The sequence below is a fragment of the Epinephelus lanceolatus genome, chromosome 6 (genome assembly GCF_041903045.1).
Source record: "Epinephelus lanceolatus isolate andai-2023 chromosome 6, ASM4190304v1, whole genome shotgun sequence".
Taxonomy (NCBI): Eukaryota; Metazoa; Chordata; class Actinopteri; order Perciformes; family Serranidae; genus Epinephelus; species Epinephelus lanceolatus.
Window position 1 is genome coordinate 4646264 of NC_135739.1, and position 18186 is coordinate 4664449.

General features: G+C 39.3%; 2 protein-coding genes across 3 annotated transcripts; one reads left to right on the top strand and one right to left on the bottom strand.

The window, feature by feature from the left end:
- Positions 1 to 220: 220 nt before the first annotated feature.
- plekhb2 (pleckstrin homology domain containing, family B (evectins) member 2) lies at positions 221 to 7257 on the top strand. Of its 2 annotated transcripts, none has more exons than XM_033621904.2 (8): positions 221 to 359; positions 1133 to 1183; positions 2906 to 3058; positions 3163 to 3265; positions 3397 to 3436; positions 3715 to 3801; positions 5170 to 5287; positions 5378 to 7257. In XM_033621904.2, the coding sequence occupies exons 2-8, from the start codon at positions 1147 to 1149 to the stop codon at positions 5512 to 5514; spliced, it is 675 nt and encodes a 224-aa protein (XP_033477795.1). In that variant the 5' UTR covers positions 221 to 359; positions 1133 to 1146; the 3' UTR covers positions 5515 to 7257. The 2 variants fall into 2 exon arrangements, with proteins under 2 accessions (XP_033477795.1, XP_033477796.1); XM_033621905.2 differs by having other exon boundaries at positions 5173 to 5287.
- A 15-nt stretch (positions 7258 to 7272) lies between these two features.
- Positions 7273 to 16173, bottom strand: LOC117253971 (vacuolar protein sorting-associated protein 4B-like). The gene is made up of 11 exons (XM_033621902.2): positions 15998 to 16173; positions 13985 to 14096; positions 13755 to 13899; positions 12893 to 12948; positions 10390 to 10509; positions 10158 to 10314; positions 9927 to 10075; positions 9754 to 9835; positions 8732 to 8951; positions 8489 to 8629; positions 7273 to 8374 (listed from the first exon to the last, which is right to left on the bottom strand). Exons 1-11 carry the CDS (start codon positions 16016 to 16018, stop codon positions 8273 to 8275), a joined length of 1305 nt encoding a protein of 434 aa, XP_033477793.1. The 5' UTR covers positions 16019 to 16173; the 3' UTR covers positions 7273 to 8272.
- Between the last annotated feature and the right edge of the window lie 2013 nt (positions 16174 to 18186).

The window sequence follows — 18186 nt, forward strand, 5'->3', positions numbered from 1 at the left end:
GCACTCATCTGTTTACACACATGAACCCGCCCCGCTCAGGACACACACAAACGAGCGCGCCGCCCCTCGCTGAGTTTGCTCGCACTTTCCAACGCTGTCAGCTGATGGGTGACGTCACGCGAATCAAACACCTCCTTCTCCGAAGACGCTCAACGTCCGCGAGGATGCTGCGTGGGCGGGGCTAAGAGCAACTATCGAAGATCAAATAACGGCCGCAGACACGCTGTGTCCACTCGGTTTGCTGGTCAAGCTTTTTGACTCCGAAGTGGGCATCTTCGTTTTTTTTGTACATCTCACTTCCGTGTTCGCTGTCTTCTCACGAAATACTTAATCTTCTCATAAAACATACAAATAAACAAGTAAGTAACCAAAATACACCATTTTTATATGTCCGTATCTAATTAATGTGCCGTTATCACCGGTTATAAGGACCAGTGTTGGTATTTTAACTAACGTTGAACACTGAACTCGCTGCTGCCATGTATAAACAAACGTTAGTTAACCAACGCTAGCTAACTTCGACTGCGTTTGACACCAGTGAGGAAACATTAGCTAAACTTGTTTGCTACAAGTGATTACTGATATTGTGCCTCACGTTACATTACCAGTATTAAACATAGTCTCTCCGGTCTAACTTGTGTTAATAAGAAATGAGGATGACCTATTCACAAGTGGCCTGTTGTTACTTGAAGCCATTATGTTACCGTTAGGATAGGTTAGCTAGCCAAGGTGCGATGACACCAAAACAGCTGGATGAATAATTGAGCGCTTAAACGAACCTTAACAGACCTGACAGTGACAGTTATCTAACGTTACCATCCAATAATGCTGTCACCAATAACCATATGGTATCAAACGTTTCTATTCACGTCCCCATGTGAAGTTGTAAAGTCAGAACTGGTGGTGATAATAATAATAAACTCGTGTGGTGGCTTTATATCTGAAACTGTGAATAAATAAAGTTCTGCTATAAAGCCTTATTCTTAGCTTATCTATGTAGTTCTGAAAATATAAGCTAATTGTGTACTTATGCTAACAGTGCTAACAGTCACGAGGTTTGTTTTGGCAACGTCACACCCAGTCATCAGCCCTCAGTGTGTGCACTGACTGACATGTTGTCATGCTGTTTCAGGTGTTAACTCTAAGATGGCTATGGTGAAGAGTGGCTGGCTTCATCGACAGAGTGAGTATTCAGAAATAGCATCAACAGCTTATTAACAGTGGGATGTAAGTACATTTACCCAAGTACTGTATGTAAGAATAACTTCAAGGTACTTGTACTTTACTTGAGTATTTCTATTGAATGCAGCTTTATACTTCTACTCTACTACATCTCAGAGGAGAATACTGTACTTTCTACTTCATTACATTTGTTGGACAGCTGTAGTTAATTTACAGATCACAGTTCTTCTTTCTGTATCTCCAGATGTATTGATTTTGAATGTTTGTGATAAACTGAATCTCTGCGTTCCAATACCCACACTGCCATACTTTATAGTATGCCAGAAAAAGATTTAGTATGTCCCAATACACACTATGTGAAACGCAGCATGCCAAAAGTACCAGGATGTTCTATTACAACTGGTTGTATTTTGCAGTATGCCGTCCTCTGCACAGAAGACGGCTTGACATCTCATTGACCGCTGTCAGAATTCGCAATGATGGATGACACTCAAGCCATCCGTCAAACATTAGCAAATATTACAAACAGGACATAACTATAAAAATAACAATGACAGAACTCCACTGTCGCAAATAAAATATGTTCGAATCTACAATCTGTGCAGTTATAACTTAAAAGTTAAACATATATTGCAAAGTAACAACAGCACAGCTCTCTGGGTTGATTTCCATCTCTGGCGAACTTGGTGAGTGGCGTTTGTTTTATCTCCAAGGTAACGGATATAAAAGCAAGAAGGTCAAAGTTCAGGGTGTAATGTGAGAAAGTGGTATGTCCTGATTGTGTGCATACTGCATGCAACAGTACGTACATTTTAGGGGCAGCTGCAGCACCTACTCAAAGTAAAAAGAAAAAGTATGCATTGAGAGTGTGTTAAGAAAATTCTCCTACTTCTTAAAGGTCCAGTGTGTTGGATTCAGGAGCATCCATTACAGAAATATATGGAATATATTAGTTTTCATTAGTTTATAATCACATAAAATTAAGAATCGTTGTGTTTTCGTTACCTAACAATGACCAATTTATACAGTTTATATCTAGATATAAACATCTGTCGTTTTACACCTTGTTAATGTATACTGTGATTTGTTTTGTGCTTTTATTGTTTTCTATTTGCTGTAGTCAGGGCGTCCTTGTAAAAGAGAGTTTGCTCTCAATGGCCTTCCTTGTTTCCCTGTCCCATATTGTTCTACAGTAACCCAGAAAGGACACACCAAACACTGGCTCTAGATATGGCCATTTGCTTTTTTTGCATTGGCCACTATTTTTCTCCTGCACAGTTTACCTTGTGAAAGTGCAAACATATGATGATCTTATAGAATATGATGCATTGCTGTGAATTAAACGACCCAGCCGTATGTAATAGAGTGAAAATTGGCATGGCCTTAAACATCTACGGCAGTAAAATGCAACATACACATTAATGTAGCCGTGATATTATAGTGACGTAGTTACTGCACAAAGAGTACTTTTACTTTTTGTACTTTTAAGTACATTTTGCTGATTATACTTACATATTTTTACTGAAGTAAGGTTTTGAATGCAGGACTCACAGGCTACTGGTGGTGGAGTACTATCACAGTGTGATATTACTACTTTTAGTTAATACTTCTTCCCCCACTGCTCATTAAATGCTGTTTAAAGATGCTGGTACTGTTGGTGTGATATATAGTATAAACAAAATAAGTTTGGATTGAACTTGACTGTGTCATATTTTCATTAAAGGTACCATACTGCGTCGGTGGAAGAGGAACTGGTTTGACTTGTGGGCTGACGGACGACTCGTGTTCTACAATGATCAACAGCGGCGTGACATGGAGGATGACATCCACATGAGGGTCGACTGCATTAACATCCGCAACTCTGCTGCCTGTCAAGGTGCTTATCATCTGCCGCATGAGGATATCATTGGCTGAACGAAACTTTTGTTCATAATTTTAACCGTGTCACCTCTCTGTTTGTTCTGCTGTATTGCCTCTCAGATCTGAACCCACCGGACGGGAAGATGCGCGATGCCTTGCTCCAGATAGTGTGCAGAGACGGACGGGTCATCAGCCTGTGTGCAGACAGTGCAGATGATGCTCTGTAAGACAACACATACATACTGAGGCGTTATATCAATTTGATGAATTATTTTGGCCTGATTGAATGTTGTAGTTTAAGGTATTAGTCAAATATTATTTTACATCCAAGATGACTTTCACCTTGTGTTGCAGGGCGTGGACCATGGCACTTCAGGATGCTAGAATTAATGCGGTGAGTTTCTGCCACATCTTGAATCGCATGACTTGTTTACCAAAATAATAACAGGAACAGCTGTAAAAAGTGCGGGGGACGGAGGGCACAGATACAGGAAGTGCGGGGGACACGCCCCACGCATACCCCGCGTCCACTACGCCCATGCACTCCAGTGTCTTTAAGTGGGTTTTTCAGGATTCTCCTCTGTTTGTCCGAACATGACGTAGCTCAGTTATGTTCGTGTTCATTCCCAGCCTTCAGGTGAGGTGGCTTCATTTGTGTTTTTTTTTTTTTAGATGGTCACTGCACCTCAGATCGGCTTTGCACAGGACGTGATGGCATCTGCTCCCCCACCCTACTCAGAATATGCTCCCCCACCTCAGGTAAAGATGTTTCACACAGATGTTTTATGTACCTGTGTATTGCAGGCTAAAGCATGGTTTCCTTTACCCAATAAATTGGTCACATTTTGAATTTTATGAATCCCTGAATAGTATTGTTATGAATGTTTTACAGGAAAAAGTCTTTATAATTACAAGTCAGTATGTGCATCTACAACAGCTGACAGGCAATATTAAAGGCATTAAAAACTTTTGGTTAGGTTACGCACAATATGATTTACTGTATTTAGAATTTGGACTCTGCATCACCTTTGCTTTATATGTTGTGCAACACAATTAGGTTTGGTTTGGGCTGCTCCAGAAGCTTTCTTTATATCATTCTATAGCTTCCTTGTAGTGTTGCTTATTTATTCAAATCTGGAAATTCAAATCTTGGTCGAAATTGGTATATTTTAGTGTCAGAATGCTATTTTCCCAAACATGTCTAAAAACGTTCTCCCACGTGATCTGCCATAGGTGTCTGCATGATTACATTGCTACATATAAATCGTATAAACTGTTGCTTAGGTTTCAAAAATCACACAACAACACAAAGCAACTGAACGTAAGAAATTATGTTTCTGTCAGTGGAGTCTGGTGGCTTTGAGGGGGCAATAAAACAGCTCCAGTCCCCTCTCAGATCAGGGTTTCTGCTGACAGGGTAAAGCCGTAAAAATAATGTAAATATAGCATACACTTGAACTGATATTAATATTTTAAGGTGGCTAAATTACATGTTGCTGCTGCCCCCGTCCACAGCCACCAGACTGTTTTGACAGACTCAGTAATTTGACCTCGCAGGACACAAGGAGTTGCTGGGCCTCTGATGCCTCTGATCGGTTTAGTTTGTTTGTGTTATTGTGTGACTTTCGGATCCGAACTAACGTCTGTGCTGCACCATCTGCAGTGAAAAAGCAGTGTTAGATTATATTGAATCTCAAGGTGTCTTCACTCGGCACCACCTTCTCCCTCCAAGCTCAAACCTTCCCAGCTAACACTTTCCTCCTTCTCTCGTCTAACACTGTCAGTGAACGGCATGTGGGGTTGAGGGAGGGCATTAGGGCTGTAACCTATGTCACTGCTTTTCACTAACGGCTGAGTGGGAGTTTCCATTTGTAGAACAGAGACATGAGCACAGATGGGCCCACCCTTTAGGGAAAACCAAGCTAACAACAACAAAAAGACTGCTGCCTAACAACAGACAAAGTTAAAGCCTACCACCATCTACTGGTGGAATCATGGAAGTGTTTAAAAGCTCCACCAAGCAGCGTTTATGACATTTAACACTGAATCAGACAATGTGAATGGCTTGCTGGCATCCCCAAAAGGATAAGTAGAGTTGTCATGGTGTTTCTGTCTGTCATTATTCAGCAGGTTTACGCCCCAGGCCCGTACGGAGAGTATGTTGCACCTCCACCACATGCCACACAGATTGTATACTCTGCTGACGGGCAGCCCTACGCTGTAGCGTATCCTTACCAGTACCAAGGTAAATATTAAGCATCTCTCAGAGTACATGGAGGAGGAAACCATCATACCAAACTTGACTGAGATGTCATGTTGCTTCTGATCTCTCTAGGTGCGTACCCCGCTCCTGGAGTGAACCACGTTGTGATCCGAGAACGCCAGCGTGAAGACGGAGGAGACGTGGCTTTGGGCATGCTCGCCGGAGCAGCGACTGGTTTGGCCCTCGGCTCTCTCTTCTCAGTCTTCTAGTGTCAGGATTAACGTACAACTATTAGCACAGCGTCCCCTCGTATTAGCAGCATTTGGCTTCTTCTCTGTGCCGTCACAGGAGTCGGAGTGAAATGTGTCTGTTGGGCTACTACCATCTATGAAGCATGATTGTGATGGGCAGTGATTTCCTCCCTATGTGTTCTATATATACAGAGTAAATACTGTTAGCACTTTCTCACATGCCCTGTGTGGCAGCTTCCCAACCCTCTTTGTGTTGTCTGAATATGAATGTTCTTAACCAAAAAACACAACTATTACTCACTTTTTAAGAGTCATTTAAACAACAGGAAAAACACTACTCCTTCTATGTACTGTACATTTCAGGTCCTTGTTGTTTTTCAAGTTATTTCTGTTTCATGGAGCACATTTGTCCTTTATATTTATCGAAGTATCTTAATAGCCATAAATGTGTGTGTGTGTGTGTGTGTGTGTGTGTGTGTGTGTGTGTGTATTTGTTTTTTTACAGGTTTTGAGTTTGCCTCTGTACCTTTTACTTTACTTTAACATGTATAACTTGTCTGTTATGGTCGTGAATATGCAGTGTTTCCTTCAGCTCTTCAGGTTGTTTGTGGTGGAGACAGGCTGAGACGAGACACACATAAAGCAATAATCACTTACACTGTAGCGTTTTGAGGTACCTGTTTGAAATCTGGTCGTGATGGATGCCTGATGTCATCACCACATTTAAGTCTATGTGTGAGGAAACACTGGCGTTACAACAGTGTGCTTTGAAGTGAAAAGGGACGTCACTCCTAATGCTGCGTTCACGTGAAATCAAGGAGACGGCAGACGAAAAACTGGGGATCATTTTAGTGGACGAGAGCTGGGCGGTAATATTTGGTGAGATGGAAGATGGCATCGCCGGTCAGAGTTAAAATATTTTAACGTTTGCTGTCCTCCACGATGAAATTTAGAGCCAGATGTTACATAGCTTCCTTAAAACACAGATGATCTGGACATTTCTAGAAAAAATACATAAAATAATTAACCTGAAATTATTTTATTTAATATAAATAATTCTTTGTAGGCAGTATGGCATCGCCATTGCAACATACCATTCTGTCAGGCTGTTTTCCCCGTGTGTTGCCCGCCTGCTGTCTACCGTCTGCCTGATTCCCTGTGAATGCAGCATAACTCATATTTGCATGCATTATTTATGGTCTTTTTTCATTGGCAGCTGTTGTATCATACGTTTTATTTCATTTAAAATGTGTTCGAATTTTCATTTCAGCAGGCTCAGTGCAGCAGTTTGCTCAAACACCAGTCAGGTCGATCAGTCTTTTGAGTTTCAGTTACATTTCACTCGGCCTGGACTTTTATTTATCACTCCAAATGACTTAAATATTGTACGTTTTCTCCATTATTTACGTGACTTATGACAGCATTTACTCACTTTGAAATATCAACTTCTGCTTAGTAGAAAACAATTTGGTCTGCTCTTCAAAAACTCTGCATATCTTTATTAATGACACTAACACACGAGATGTTTAAGACTTCTAGTTCCACATCGTTTCATTTCAGCATCAGCTTGTGCAAGCAGCGTAACATCGATGTCATTTTTCTACAGGTCTTAAATTGTTTAAAGATGTGAAATTAACCTGTTACATTTCTCCTATCAAATGTACTAATTAAATTATGATCTATCCTGCATTTAGAGTACAAATATGACAGTTAACTAAGAGATGTATTTTAACAATTAAATATATTCACAAAGTTAATTAACGAGGACTCCTGTTGTTTTTCTTTGTGTTGTTTATTTAACCCTGAGACTTCAGTTCACAGAACATGTCGTAGAGGATACAACAAAAGTGCAAATGACCACCTTCACAAGTTTTATTTATGTAAACCGTAAGAAACCTCTGAACCCCAAAAACAGACTCTTAAATAAAGACATATTTCAGAACATACAGCAACTGACTACTGAGGTCTGAAACTATATGAGAGTAGAAAATATATGCAAAGACAGAATTTAAAGATGCTTTTAAAGGAATATTGTGCAAAATTTTGATTCCTTTAAATTCAGTAACTCAATAGAAACCCTCCAAAGGTGTTTTACATGTTTAAAAGAGAGCCAGCATTCCTAAATATTCTAGTATAAATTCCCATTTTCAAAAGCAAACCCTGAAACTGATTCTGTTGAGTGCAATATAACTCCCCTCATACTATATCAGGAGGTATGTAGTGATGAGAATGTGCATTTACCTGATGTATATGTTGAAGGACAGTGAGAGTGATTAAGTTTTCTTTAAAGATTATGACTTTGGTCTGAGAGATGCAAAATAAAAGCAGCAAGTAAAAGAAATATATAAGCTAACAAAAGAGTGGATGTAAACAACAGCATCAGTGGATTGACTAATAAACAGTGCTGAAACAGTTGATTAGTGGATTGGTAAAAAAGTCGACAATTAGGTGTTTGATCATTGATTAACCGTTTTAGTCAGTTCTCCAGTAAGAACAGCAATTTCATATCCAAATTAAACCTTAAAGGAACACTTAATGCCCTATCTACTGACCCTTCGCCAAGTCCCGCCCCTGGATGCAGTAACTTAATTTACATTTTTGATCGCCAATCAAATTTGAAAAGTAAGAATTTTGGGCTCCAGTAACCTTTAATGGACATTTCCCACCATTTTTGACTCTTTTTAGACCAAACGATGAATCAATTTATCACAAGCATAACTGACAGTGAAAAGAATAGTTAGTTGCAGTCTTATTAACGAGCAGAGTGCGAGTGTTATTAGCCTTCTTGACCAAAATCCTCGGTAAACTTCTTCAGCTTGTCCAAGTCCTGCTCGTTCACCGTCGGCTTGGTGTTTGCCAGTGACCTCAGCATGTCAGGCTGCACGGAAAATATCACGGAGGTCACTATAAATGCTGATCACTGCAGTTTGTGCTTTTCAGTACCACTCATGGACATAACATGCACTTCTAAACACTTATAGTGTTTTCTTACCATGGACACGACTGGCTCTAGAAGTTTATCCCCAGGAACGTCCACCCACGTCATCTCTATGGCGTTGGGCTCACCGGGCGAGCACGGAGTCAGGAGGTCGTCCACCACAACATCGGGATTGTTCCATAAAGACCCACGAACCTTAATTAGGGTGTGTTTGTGTGGGCATGGACAGAAGTAAGGACAAAGACACCTTTTCTCTCAGCTTCAAACAGGACAGGTAATGTGTTAGTGTGTTTTTACCTTTTTGAAGTGAGTGGCTGACTGAACCTTCCTGACAGGCTGCATGAGGGCGTCCCTAACGATAATACTAATGTCCGCCCCGGAGTAGCCCTCTGTCTTCTTGCCCAGAGTGATGAAGTCCGCCTCTGTCAGTTCGTTGGGGGTGGAGCCCAGGTGCAGTTTGAACATGAAGGAGCGAGCATGCTCCTCGGGCAGAGGAATGTAGATTCGCTTTTCAAACCTCAAACAGACAAAAGAATAAATCAACCATTATGAAGAGATACATGAACTGATGTTTTAACTACAGGAAAGATGGAAGAGTTGTGTGAGACTGCGAAATTACTAAAACTAGTTTAAAACCATGCCTAAGATCTTCGTCCTTTTTATCCCAAATCAATCAGAATGTTGAGATCAACAACATTCATCAACAATGTCCTTAGTTTTTGGATTCTTCGTTCACCAGAGGCATGAAAGACAATTGTTCATCCATTCATCCATCCATTTTCATCTGCCTATCCGGGTCCAGGTCGCTGGGGCAGCAGGCCCAGCAAAGCAAACCATACGTCCCTCTCCCCAGCAACACTTTCCAGCTCCTCCTGGGGGACCCCGAGGTGTTCCCAGGCCAGACGAGATGTGTAATCCCTCCAGCTTGTTCTGGGTCTGCCCCGAGGCCTCCTACCAGAGGGACGTGCCCAGAACACCTCTAACAGGAGGATCCTGATCAGATGCCCGAACTGCCTTAACTGACCCCTTTCGACACGAAGGAGCAGTGGCTCTACTCCGAACTCCCTCCAGATGTCCGAGCTCCTCACCCTACCTCTAAGGCTGAGCCCAAACACCCTACAGAGGAAACTGATTTTGGCCGCTTGTATGTCATTCTTTCGGTCACTACCCAGAGCTCATGACCATAGCTGAGGGTTGGGATGTAGTTGGAGCAGTAAATCGAAAGCTTCGCCTTCTGGCTCAGCTCCCTCAAGACAAATATTTTCTTTACAAATTCATATAACACAGTGTGAGGAATTACCAAAGTAAATGTAACTAACCTTCTCCTGATCGCTGAGTCCAGTGTCCATGGTATGTTTGTGGCTCCGAGGACCAGGATTCCCTCATTATCATTTCCAACACCTGAGAGAAGAAGAATGATTCTTGCACTTACAAACAAAATACTGATATTTAGATTTCAGCTCACATCTTCAGGTAATCTCCTCTTGCTCACCTTGCATCTGGACGAGGAACTCTGTCTTGATTCTGCGCGCTGCTTCACTCTCGTTCTCGCTCCTGGAGCCGCAGAGGGAGTCGATCTCATCGATGAAAATGATCGATGGCTTGTTTTCTCGGGCTAAACTGAACAGGTTCTTCACCAGCCTGGAGAGAGACAGAAGGTGGAGATCATTGTCAAGTTTGCTGTATCGCAGTTTAATCATCACGTAAAGAACTCAAGCCTCACTTTTCACTTTCGCCCAACCACTTGGACACGAGGTCGGAGGAGGAGATGGAGAAGAAGGTGGAGTTGTTGGCTTCTGTGGCCACTGCCTTGGCCAGATAGGACTTCCCTGTTCCTGGAGGTCCGAACAGAAGGATCCCCCGCCAAGGAGTTCGCTTTCCTACACAAATAAAAACCGTATCGTTAAATACTATTTATTTTCAGGAGGTTTAAAGTCAGCTCTTGTTTTCAGTACCTTGGAACAGATGGGGGAATTTAATGGGCAGGATCACAGCCTCTTTCAAGGCTTCTTTAGCACCCTCAAGTCCAGCTACATCGTCCCACTTAATGTTTGGCTTTTCCATGACGATGGCACCTGTAAGAGGGAGGGGTGATTGTTACATGGAAGCATTATAATTTTCTGACATGTCATGCAATGATAATATTTCGCACTAAGGATAGACCGATACATCGGCTGGCCGATATATCGGGCCGATATTTGAGTTTTTTTACTTGTATCGGCATTGGCCGATACGCGCGTGGGTTCGCGGATTTATTTTTCCCTGGCATGATTTACAAACAGGCATCCACGGGCAGCTCTGTGTTGCCGGAAGACCCTGCAGCGCACATGCAGCGAATCATACTGTGTACAGTAGTTGTTGTTTTATTTATGCTTCAGCTTAAATATTTGTTTATTTTATAAAGACATTACTGGAAGATTTAAGAGCACTGAACTCTTTTTTTATTTGAATGTATAATAATAATAATAATAATAATATTCTACCTGTTCTACCTCAACTTTCCATCTTGTTTTAGTATTTTTTACTGTTCAATAAATGTTTCTTATTTTAAACTTGAGACCTGTAATATTTGTTATCATTGTGTCATTTTCTTGATGTAAATTGAGGGAACAAAAGCAGTATCGGCCCCAAATATTGGCTCAAGAAAATCGGCAGTCCATAATCGGTCATCGGCTAAGGGTGATGGAAAAAAATCGGTATCGGCATCGGCCCTAAAAAATCCATATCGGTCTATCCCTATTTCGCACATCATATTTAAAGGCATACTATGCAGGAACTGTCTGTAAACACAACATTAAAACTCGGCCCCTCCTCCCTTCACTGCTTCTATGTACACTGCAAGTTACTGAGCTATTTTGGGAGCCTTACATTTGGTGTGATGGGAAAGTTAATACTCTATCTTTACTTTTATCTACCTGTCCAACATTAAAGAGGTCAGCTCTGCATTGCTCTTCATCCACATCCTCCCCCTCAGTGCATGCCAGCAAAAGTGGGCGCCAACCCCAGAATCCTCCTCGTTTTGGAACGAGCCTTGTCCGCTTGGCATTTCGCCTCGCTATATTTGCATTTTTTTTTGTTGCTGTGTCTGCACTTCTCACAGCTTCCCCTTGCATGTGTATTGTCACTACGTGGTGCAACCAGTTTATTAGGTTCCAACCTCACCTGCGGTCACTGGCAGGGGGTTACACACCACTGCCTACAGGTTGCAGCCCACAAACCTGACCGCAGCAAAGTAAGATAAAAATACAGGCAGAGGGAGAGGTCTCTGCGGATTAATCACCCATCATACTTGGGAACTGGGACAAATCGTGTCCTGCCAAAAAAGGAGACCCTTAAAATTATTTGTTTCTGGAGTGAAACATTATTTTAAAGAATTTAGTTAAATGAAATAAACATGATTCATTAAATATTTTCATCTGCTTTCATTTTTGAACTCCTAAACTTGCCCTGTGCCTAAACATAATTCTCCCTGACGAGAACTCACTTCTTTAAAACAATTACAAAATGTGTTAAAAGCCTTCGAAACTAAAACAAACAGTTCGTACTGAACATCACTTTAAAAATGTGCTGCTATAATCATCTTTGTTTTATTTCTACTGTATATTTTTGTAAAAATTTTGCCCCTTTAAGATGTGCTCCAGATTTGTCAACTCAGTCAGATTTTTACAAAAACATAATTTAATCCGGCGTAAAAGGTGTTAGCTAAATCCTAATGACTCCTGTCTCACTTCCTGGTTTCTAAAAAGGTGGGAATGATGCTCAAGTACTGGCAAACTTTCTAGTTTTTGGTAAATTCATTAAATAATATTGCTACCAGGTGAGTCACAACTATAACATGTCAACTCCATAGCCCTTCTGAGTCAATATTAAGAACTGATTATGATTAAAAAATTAGTATTTTGATTAGCATTAAGACAACCCTGAGCAGCTTTAAAAATAAAATGGCTTCTCACTGTGAGTGCAATGACATTAATAGATATATAACTTTTTGTCAACTCTGTAAAACCTCAGCTCCGTCAGATCTTACCTCTGATATACATCATGTATAATATTTTAAACTAGAAAAGCACTCGGAGAGCGCAGACCTCCGCCAAGCAGCTCGGATTTCCTGTCATTTTATTATTTTATTCACTTTGCTTCAACCGATCACCACCAAAATTTTACCATGTGTTCCTTGTCCCATTATCAACATTTCTTGCAAATTTCATTAAAATCCGTTCAGAACATTTAGAGTTATTTTGCAGACAAACAAACAAACAGGTAAACGCCGGTGAAAACATAACCTCCTTGGCGGAGGTAAAAATCATTGGGAGGTTGGTCCATTACAAGGTTTAACAGTTAAGACTTTGATCTTTTGAAATGCATGGAAAATGAAATGAACTGAAATTCCTGCACAGTGTATCTTTAACTGCTGCGTATGCGTCTGTGTTCATGCAATGCAGTGACAGCGTCGTTCACCTGAGAGTTGATTTTGGAACTTCTTTTTCTCCGAGTCCTCCCCATCGCTTTCATCCCTGAAATCAAATGGCAATATAAGATTTATTGATACTTTACTGAACACTGAAATAATTACTTCTTTTTTCATGGATATGCAGTAACACTTGATTTCACAGATCCTATAGTTTTCAGGAGTTGTGTCCTAATTATAGGTGTGTTCAAATTAAATACTTAATTCTCTTTAACTGAAACCTGAAACATACAAATTTGACTACAAACACTTCCACACACCTTGACTATAAGGATACACATGCATCTCTTATTTATTAGTTATTCCTGTAACTAGGATTCCAGCTGTTCTTTCAAGGAGGCTCTTTTGGAATTAAGCATTTTCTTTAAAACTTAAAGGTAACCTGTGGAGTTTTTGGCCACTAGCAGCACTATGGAGGAATGTTTTTACGAATGGGACTCTGTCTTGTTTGTCTCGTGCATGACACAATACACATTATTATTCCTCTGATCTACCGATGGTGGTTATGTGTCAAGAAATGCAGAAATGTGCCACTAAAGACGGGGAACATAAGACTGCTGGGACGTAAACATGGATGTAACCACTGCAGGTTTTAAACTGTTCAGAAAACTGGTTTTGCAAATGTTTTGTGTGGAGGGAAAAACATTCATCATGTCTGTCAGACCTAAAAGACACACATGATGCATTTGTTGAGGTTTGTTAACTTTGTGTGTTTACAAGAAAACTCCACAGGGAAGCTAACAAGACTCAAACTACCGTCTCTGAACTCTGCAGATATGACCCTCATTAGTTTGAATTAAGACGAGTACTAAAGAAAGAACCACAGTAACAAACACTGAGATCTTGACTCACCCTTTATCACCAGACTCTTTGACGGGTTTGGCCGGAGGAGCCTTCTCCTTTTTCTCCAGATATTCCTTCAGCTTCTCGGCTCTGTCCAGGTACTCGCCACACTTGGCTCTGATGCTCTGCGCCGCCCGGTCACCCTTGACCTCATCTGCAACACAGCAAGACGCTTAGATCACAGCGCTGTGGTGAATTACACAAATATTGCAGAACTCAAACACTGATCGGCTCCTCACACTTGATGACGTGGAGGAAGTACTGCACTGCACTCTCGTAACATCTGAGGGCCTCTTCGTAGTTTTTGGCTTTGTCCTCTGTTGCAGCTTTGGTGGCGAGATCTATAGCTTTCTGAGAACAACAGACGACATGAAAGAGAGGAATTTAGGAAACCACATTGTTATAGGTTATAAAGTTTTATAAGTAGTTACTAATGAGTTTATTAGTGGTTAATGAATAATTTGTACAGGCTCTGTTATTTGAAGCTGGTGATGTTAATAACTTTGGCATGTTTGCCACAAAATGGTTTGTGTTTATGGTTTTTATTTGGTAATAATGTTGTTATAAAAGTTAGAAGACATAATTTAACACTCTTTAATTAGCATATGATTTATTGACTATCAATAAAGCAATTACTTGCAACTTAAAACGTTTTTATGTGGGTGCTTTACTAGAAAATGGTACAGAAAGGGCAGAATCGAATGCTTTTTAAGAGTCTTTCAAGATAAATTTTAACCTAAATTTAAGACTGATTTTTGGACAAATGATCATTTTCTTTGTCAAGCATCGCAGGTAAGTATATGAAGGTTAAATCGTAGAGTATGTATATACTGTATGTGGTTATGTTCAGAGGTAGGTTTTATGACAGAATATGGTCATAAGAGTGAGTTAAGTTGATCTACATTTTGCCAACAGGTACATACAAGCCAAAAAAATAAAGTATTAGGCTTTAAGAGTTGTAAGAGCAGAAACATGGACTTAAATTACAGAAAATGTTTTGTTACAACCTCACAAATTCATAGTTGAGACTATTTAATGACTTATAAAGCCTAATGTTAATGTAATTGAATTTAAAACACAAATACATCACAGTAAAAATACTCCATTACAAGTTAAAGTCATTAAAAATGTATCAAATGTCTAAAAAGTGAGAGTATGATATATTAAAGTGAAGCATTTTACTGGTGTAACTGGTCCAAGTGGAGCTGGTTTTAACTACTTTGTGATTTAGTCCAGTGGTTACCAACCTGAGGAATCAGTCTCCTCCAAATGGTGACAAAATAAATCTGAGAGGTCGTGAGATGATTGACCAAAACAAAAAGTTTTGCTGCACAAATTTGCACTAGCTTTTTTAAGTGAAATAGTGATTAATCTGCCCTGCTCACGCCTCAAACAGTTATTTAAATTAAACAATAAGAAATAAGTTTCACGGGCAAATATCTCTTTAGTGGAACGACTAAAAGCTCAAAGACGTCTGAAACGTTTCCATCATTTACCATCCATCTATAATTTTGTCACCCTGATGGTCTACACTATAATTTTATTGTGTGCTGTGTCTTGAGGTATTTCTTTTTTCCCAATTTGGTGGTGGTTTGTTTCTTATCAGATCGAGGGTCCAAGGACGACAGGTGTTGTATGTTGTACAGATTGTAAAGCTCCTTGAGGCAAATTGTGACTGGGCTAAAAAATGTAGGAGGTCACATGTGTAAAAGACTGGGAACCACTGGTTAATGTAACAATATGGTGTATTTTACAAGCTCATCAAATGATTTATATGCAACATGTGAATCTAAAAACTAACCAGCAGCTCATCTACACCTGTTAAATAAATGCAGTGAAGCAGAAAGTTTAGTATTTCTCTTTAAACTTATATGTAGAAGCATAAAATACTCAAGTAGAGTACATCAAACCCTTTATATACAATACTTTAATATTTACTTTTCACCATTATAAATGAGTAAACACAGGTCAAATGGACTCCTGAGTGTTATCATTAACTTGATGATCCAGAAAGCATTAATAAATGACTTTAAAAAACATTAATAAAACCATGAATCACCACTTCTACACCTGTGTACCGAATCAGCTCTTCTTTATATCTAAATAAACGAACTTCTATGCGCTGAATTTGCCATTTTAGTACATTTAAAGCTGACAGTTCATCAAAAAGCACAATCGTTAACGTCTCTTCTGATGTCACAGTCTTACGTAACCAGGTAAGTTAGCTAACTCGCTACAAGTCCATCACTCACCTGTAAATTACCTCCAGCCATTAGCCTGAGATGAGTCGGTCAAACTTAAACCTGTCGCGTTGAATAAACCTGTGAACCCGCTAACTGTTTATTTATCCTGTCGCCTATAACTTCAGTTTCATTGTACACAACAACTTCAGTCGCAAAGTCTCTTCCGCATCAACACAAAGTTGTCTGTCACTTCCGGGGTGGTCACGTGACAATGTTTTTGTCTCCTCCAGCAGCTGTGAGGTCATATTTCAGTCATGCTGGTTTCACAGGCACATGGGAAGAACTTTCATTAAAGGCTTTCTACAAGAAACTCCTGTCTCACAGAAACCTGATCATTTGAACCCAAACCACGACTTCTGTTCCTCCCAATCTTTACCAAGAGATCCTTTCTGGTAGAAAGCCCTCGAGGAAACTGTCTCCCAACTGCATCTCTCACTGAACATATCTTTAACCCTTTGAAACCTGGAGCAACACCACTTTTCTTGTGCTGTTTTAAGACGCCTCTCTCAAGTATTTAAAGCCTAAAACTCTGAGAACATTGGTGCGTTTTATCTCAAGACCATGGGAAAAAGGCAACGAGCAACTTGGTAAGATATGTCCCACAAACTCCAAAAAGAAAAAAAAAAATGGATTTATAAAATTATTTAAAAAAAAAAAGTTTTTTAAGGCATAACTTTCTTTTTTACTATTGTTTGTTTTTATTTTATTATTTTTATTATTTAATTGTTTTACAAATTTTCTTGTTTTTGATTTTCTCTCACTTTTTTAAAAACTACTTTCCCATATTTTTGAAAGAAAAGATCCAAGTGTGCATTTTCTGTTATTATTTTGGATCTAATAACTGTATGTCCAGTTATTCTAAGACACTGGGAGACAACAACAGCCTTGATGGCATTGAAAGAATTAATTAAAGGTTAATGCAATGGTGGAAAAAGCATCTTATGAATATGCTCAGTGAAATGAATGGCAGTCAGGAGAAAGGAGTATCTTCTTGGGACCAGTTATGGACTCATATCAAAGTGGAAGATAAGCCTACATGATTATGAATTGGAGTCCACCTCCATATTAAAAAACATATGTGCCTTGTATTCTTGTATGCCCGGAAAATAATATGTGTATGCCGTGTACTGAGCCTTTCAAACCAATAAAAAACTTGAATTATAAAAATTCAACAATAAAAAAACATTTGTTGTCAATAAGGAGCGATATGTGAAACTACTTTCTAATTCTACGTAAAAAAATACCCTAGCTCTCTGTATACTAACCCCTGTATACTGAATGTGTATTATGTTTGATATATTAAAGAACTAAAAAATCAGTTATGCTTTTGAAAACAAATATAATTCAGCGTTACTGCAGAGATGTTGCACTGTTAATGACTTTATCATGATGAGTTATTTTAATCTACTTTTGATAATAATGATTTTTGTCTAGTTAATGTGTTTGTTTGTTTGTTTGTTTTTTACCATATATTACTGATTTCTTTGACTTTATGATCTAGCTGCTTGTTTTAAACTTGAAATGCACCTATAAATAAAACGTATTATTATTATTATTATTATTATTATTATTATTATTAATAATAATATTAATAACAATAAATATTTAGAATTATTTTACTCTGCAGAAAAAAAAAACTGAAATTAAATAAATCAAACATAATAAAATTGTGTTGAAGGTGTGAGGCAGGTGTACATTTGAAAATACTGCCCTCTAGTGCAGTGGTTCCCAACTGGTCCGGATTTCTCCTTAGTCATTAGTCCTTAGTCACACAGTGTAATATATTCAGCGCCATACTTGTGTTTTGCCAAGTCATCAAGCCGGTTTACTGTCTCTGTTAAGGAGCTGTCTGTTTGTCACTCACACAACAACAGGAAAAAGCACTTCAAAATAAAAGCTCTGTGCTGGAAATTCACTGCACTTCAAAATATAGTGTTTTTTACAAACTTGACACCTTCATGAGTCATGCAGTCCATTCAGAATGGACCTGCGACCCACTTTTGGACCACCAAAAGTAGTAAAAGACCTCCAGTTAGGAACCACGGTTCTAATGAGTATTAGTCATTAAATTAAAATCAATTAAATAATATTGTTGCTAGAATATGTAATCTTACTATATAAAGACGAAAACTGTGTGTGTGTGTTCCATGTTTTTCTCCTCACTGACTTGGTCAATCCATGTGAAATTTGGCACAGTG

Excerpts from the sequence above, each read along its gene's own strand:
- LOC117253971 (XM_033621902.2), bottom strand. The coding sequence starts at position 16,018 with ATGGCTGGAGGTAATTTACAG. Across the intron at positions 8,952-9,753 it reads GACTCAGCGATCAGGAGAAG|GTTTGAAAAGCGAATCTACA; the intron begins GTTAGTTACATT and ends TGTCTGTTTGAG. Across the intron at positions 8,375-8,488 it reads TAGAGCCAGTCGTGTCCATG|CCTGACATGCTGAGGTCACT; the intron begins GTAAGAAAACAC and ends TTTTCCGTGCAG.
- plekhb2 (XM_033621904.2), top strand. The coding sequence starts at position 1,147 with ATGGCTATGGTGAAGAGTGGCTGGCTTCATCGACAGA. Across the intron at positions 3,059-3,162 it reads CAACTCTGCTGCCTGTCAAG|ATCTGAACCCACCGGACGGG; the intron begins GTGCTTATCATC and ends ATTGCCTCTCAG. Across the intron at positions 3,802-5,169 it reads AATATGCTCCCCCACCTCAG|CAGGTTTACGCCCCAGGCCC; the intron begins GTAAAGATGTTT and ends GTCATTATTCAG.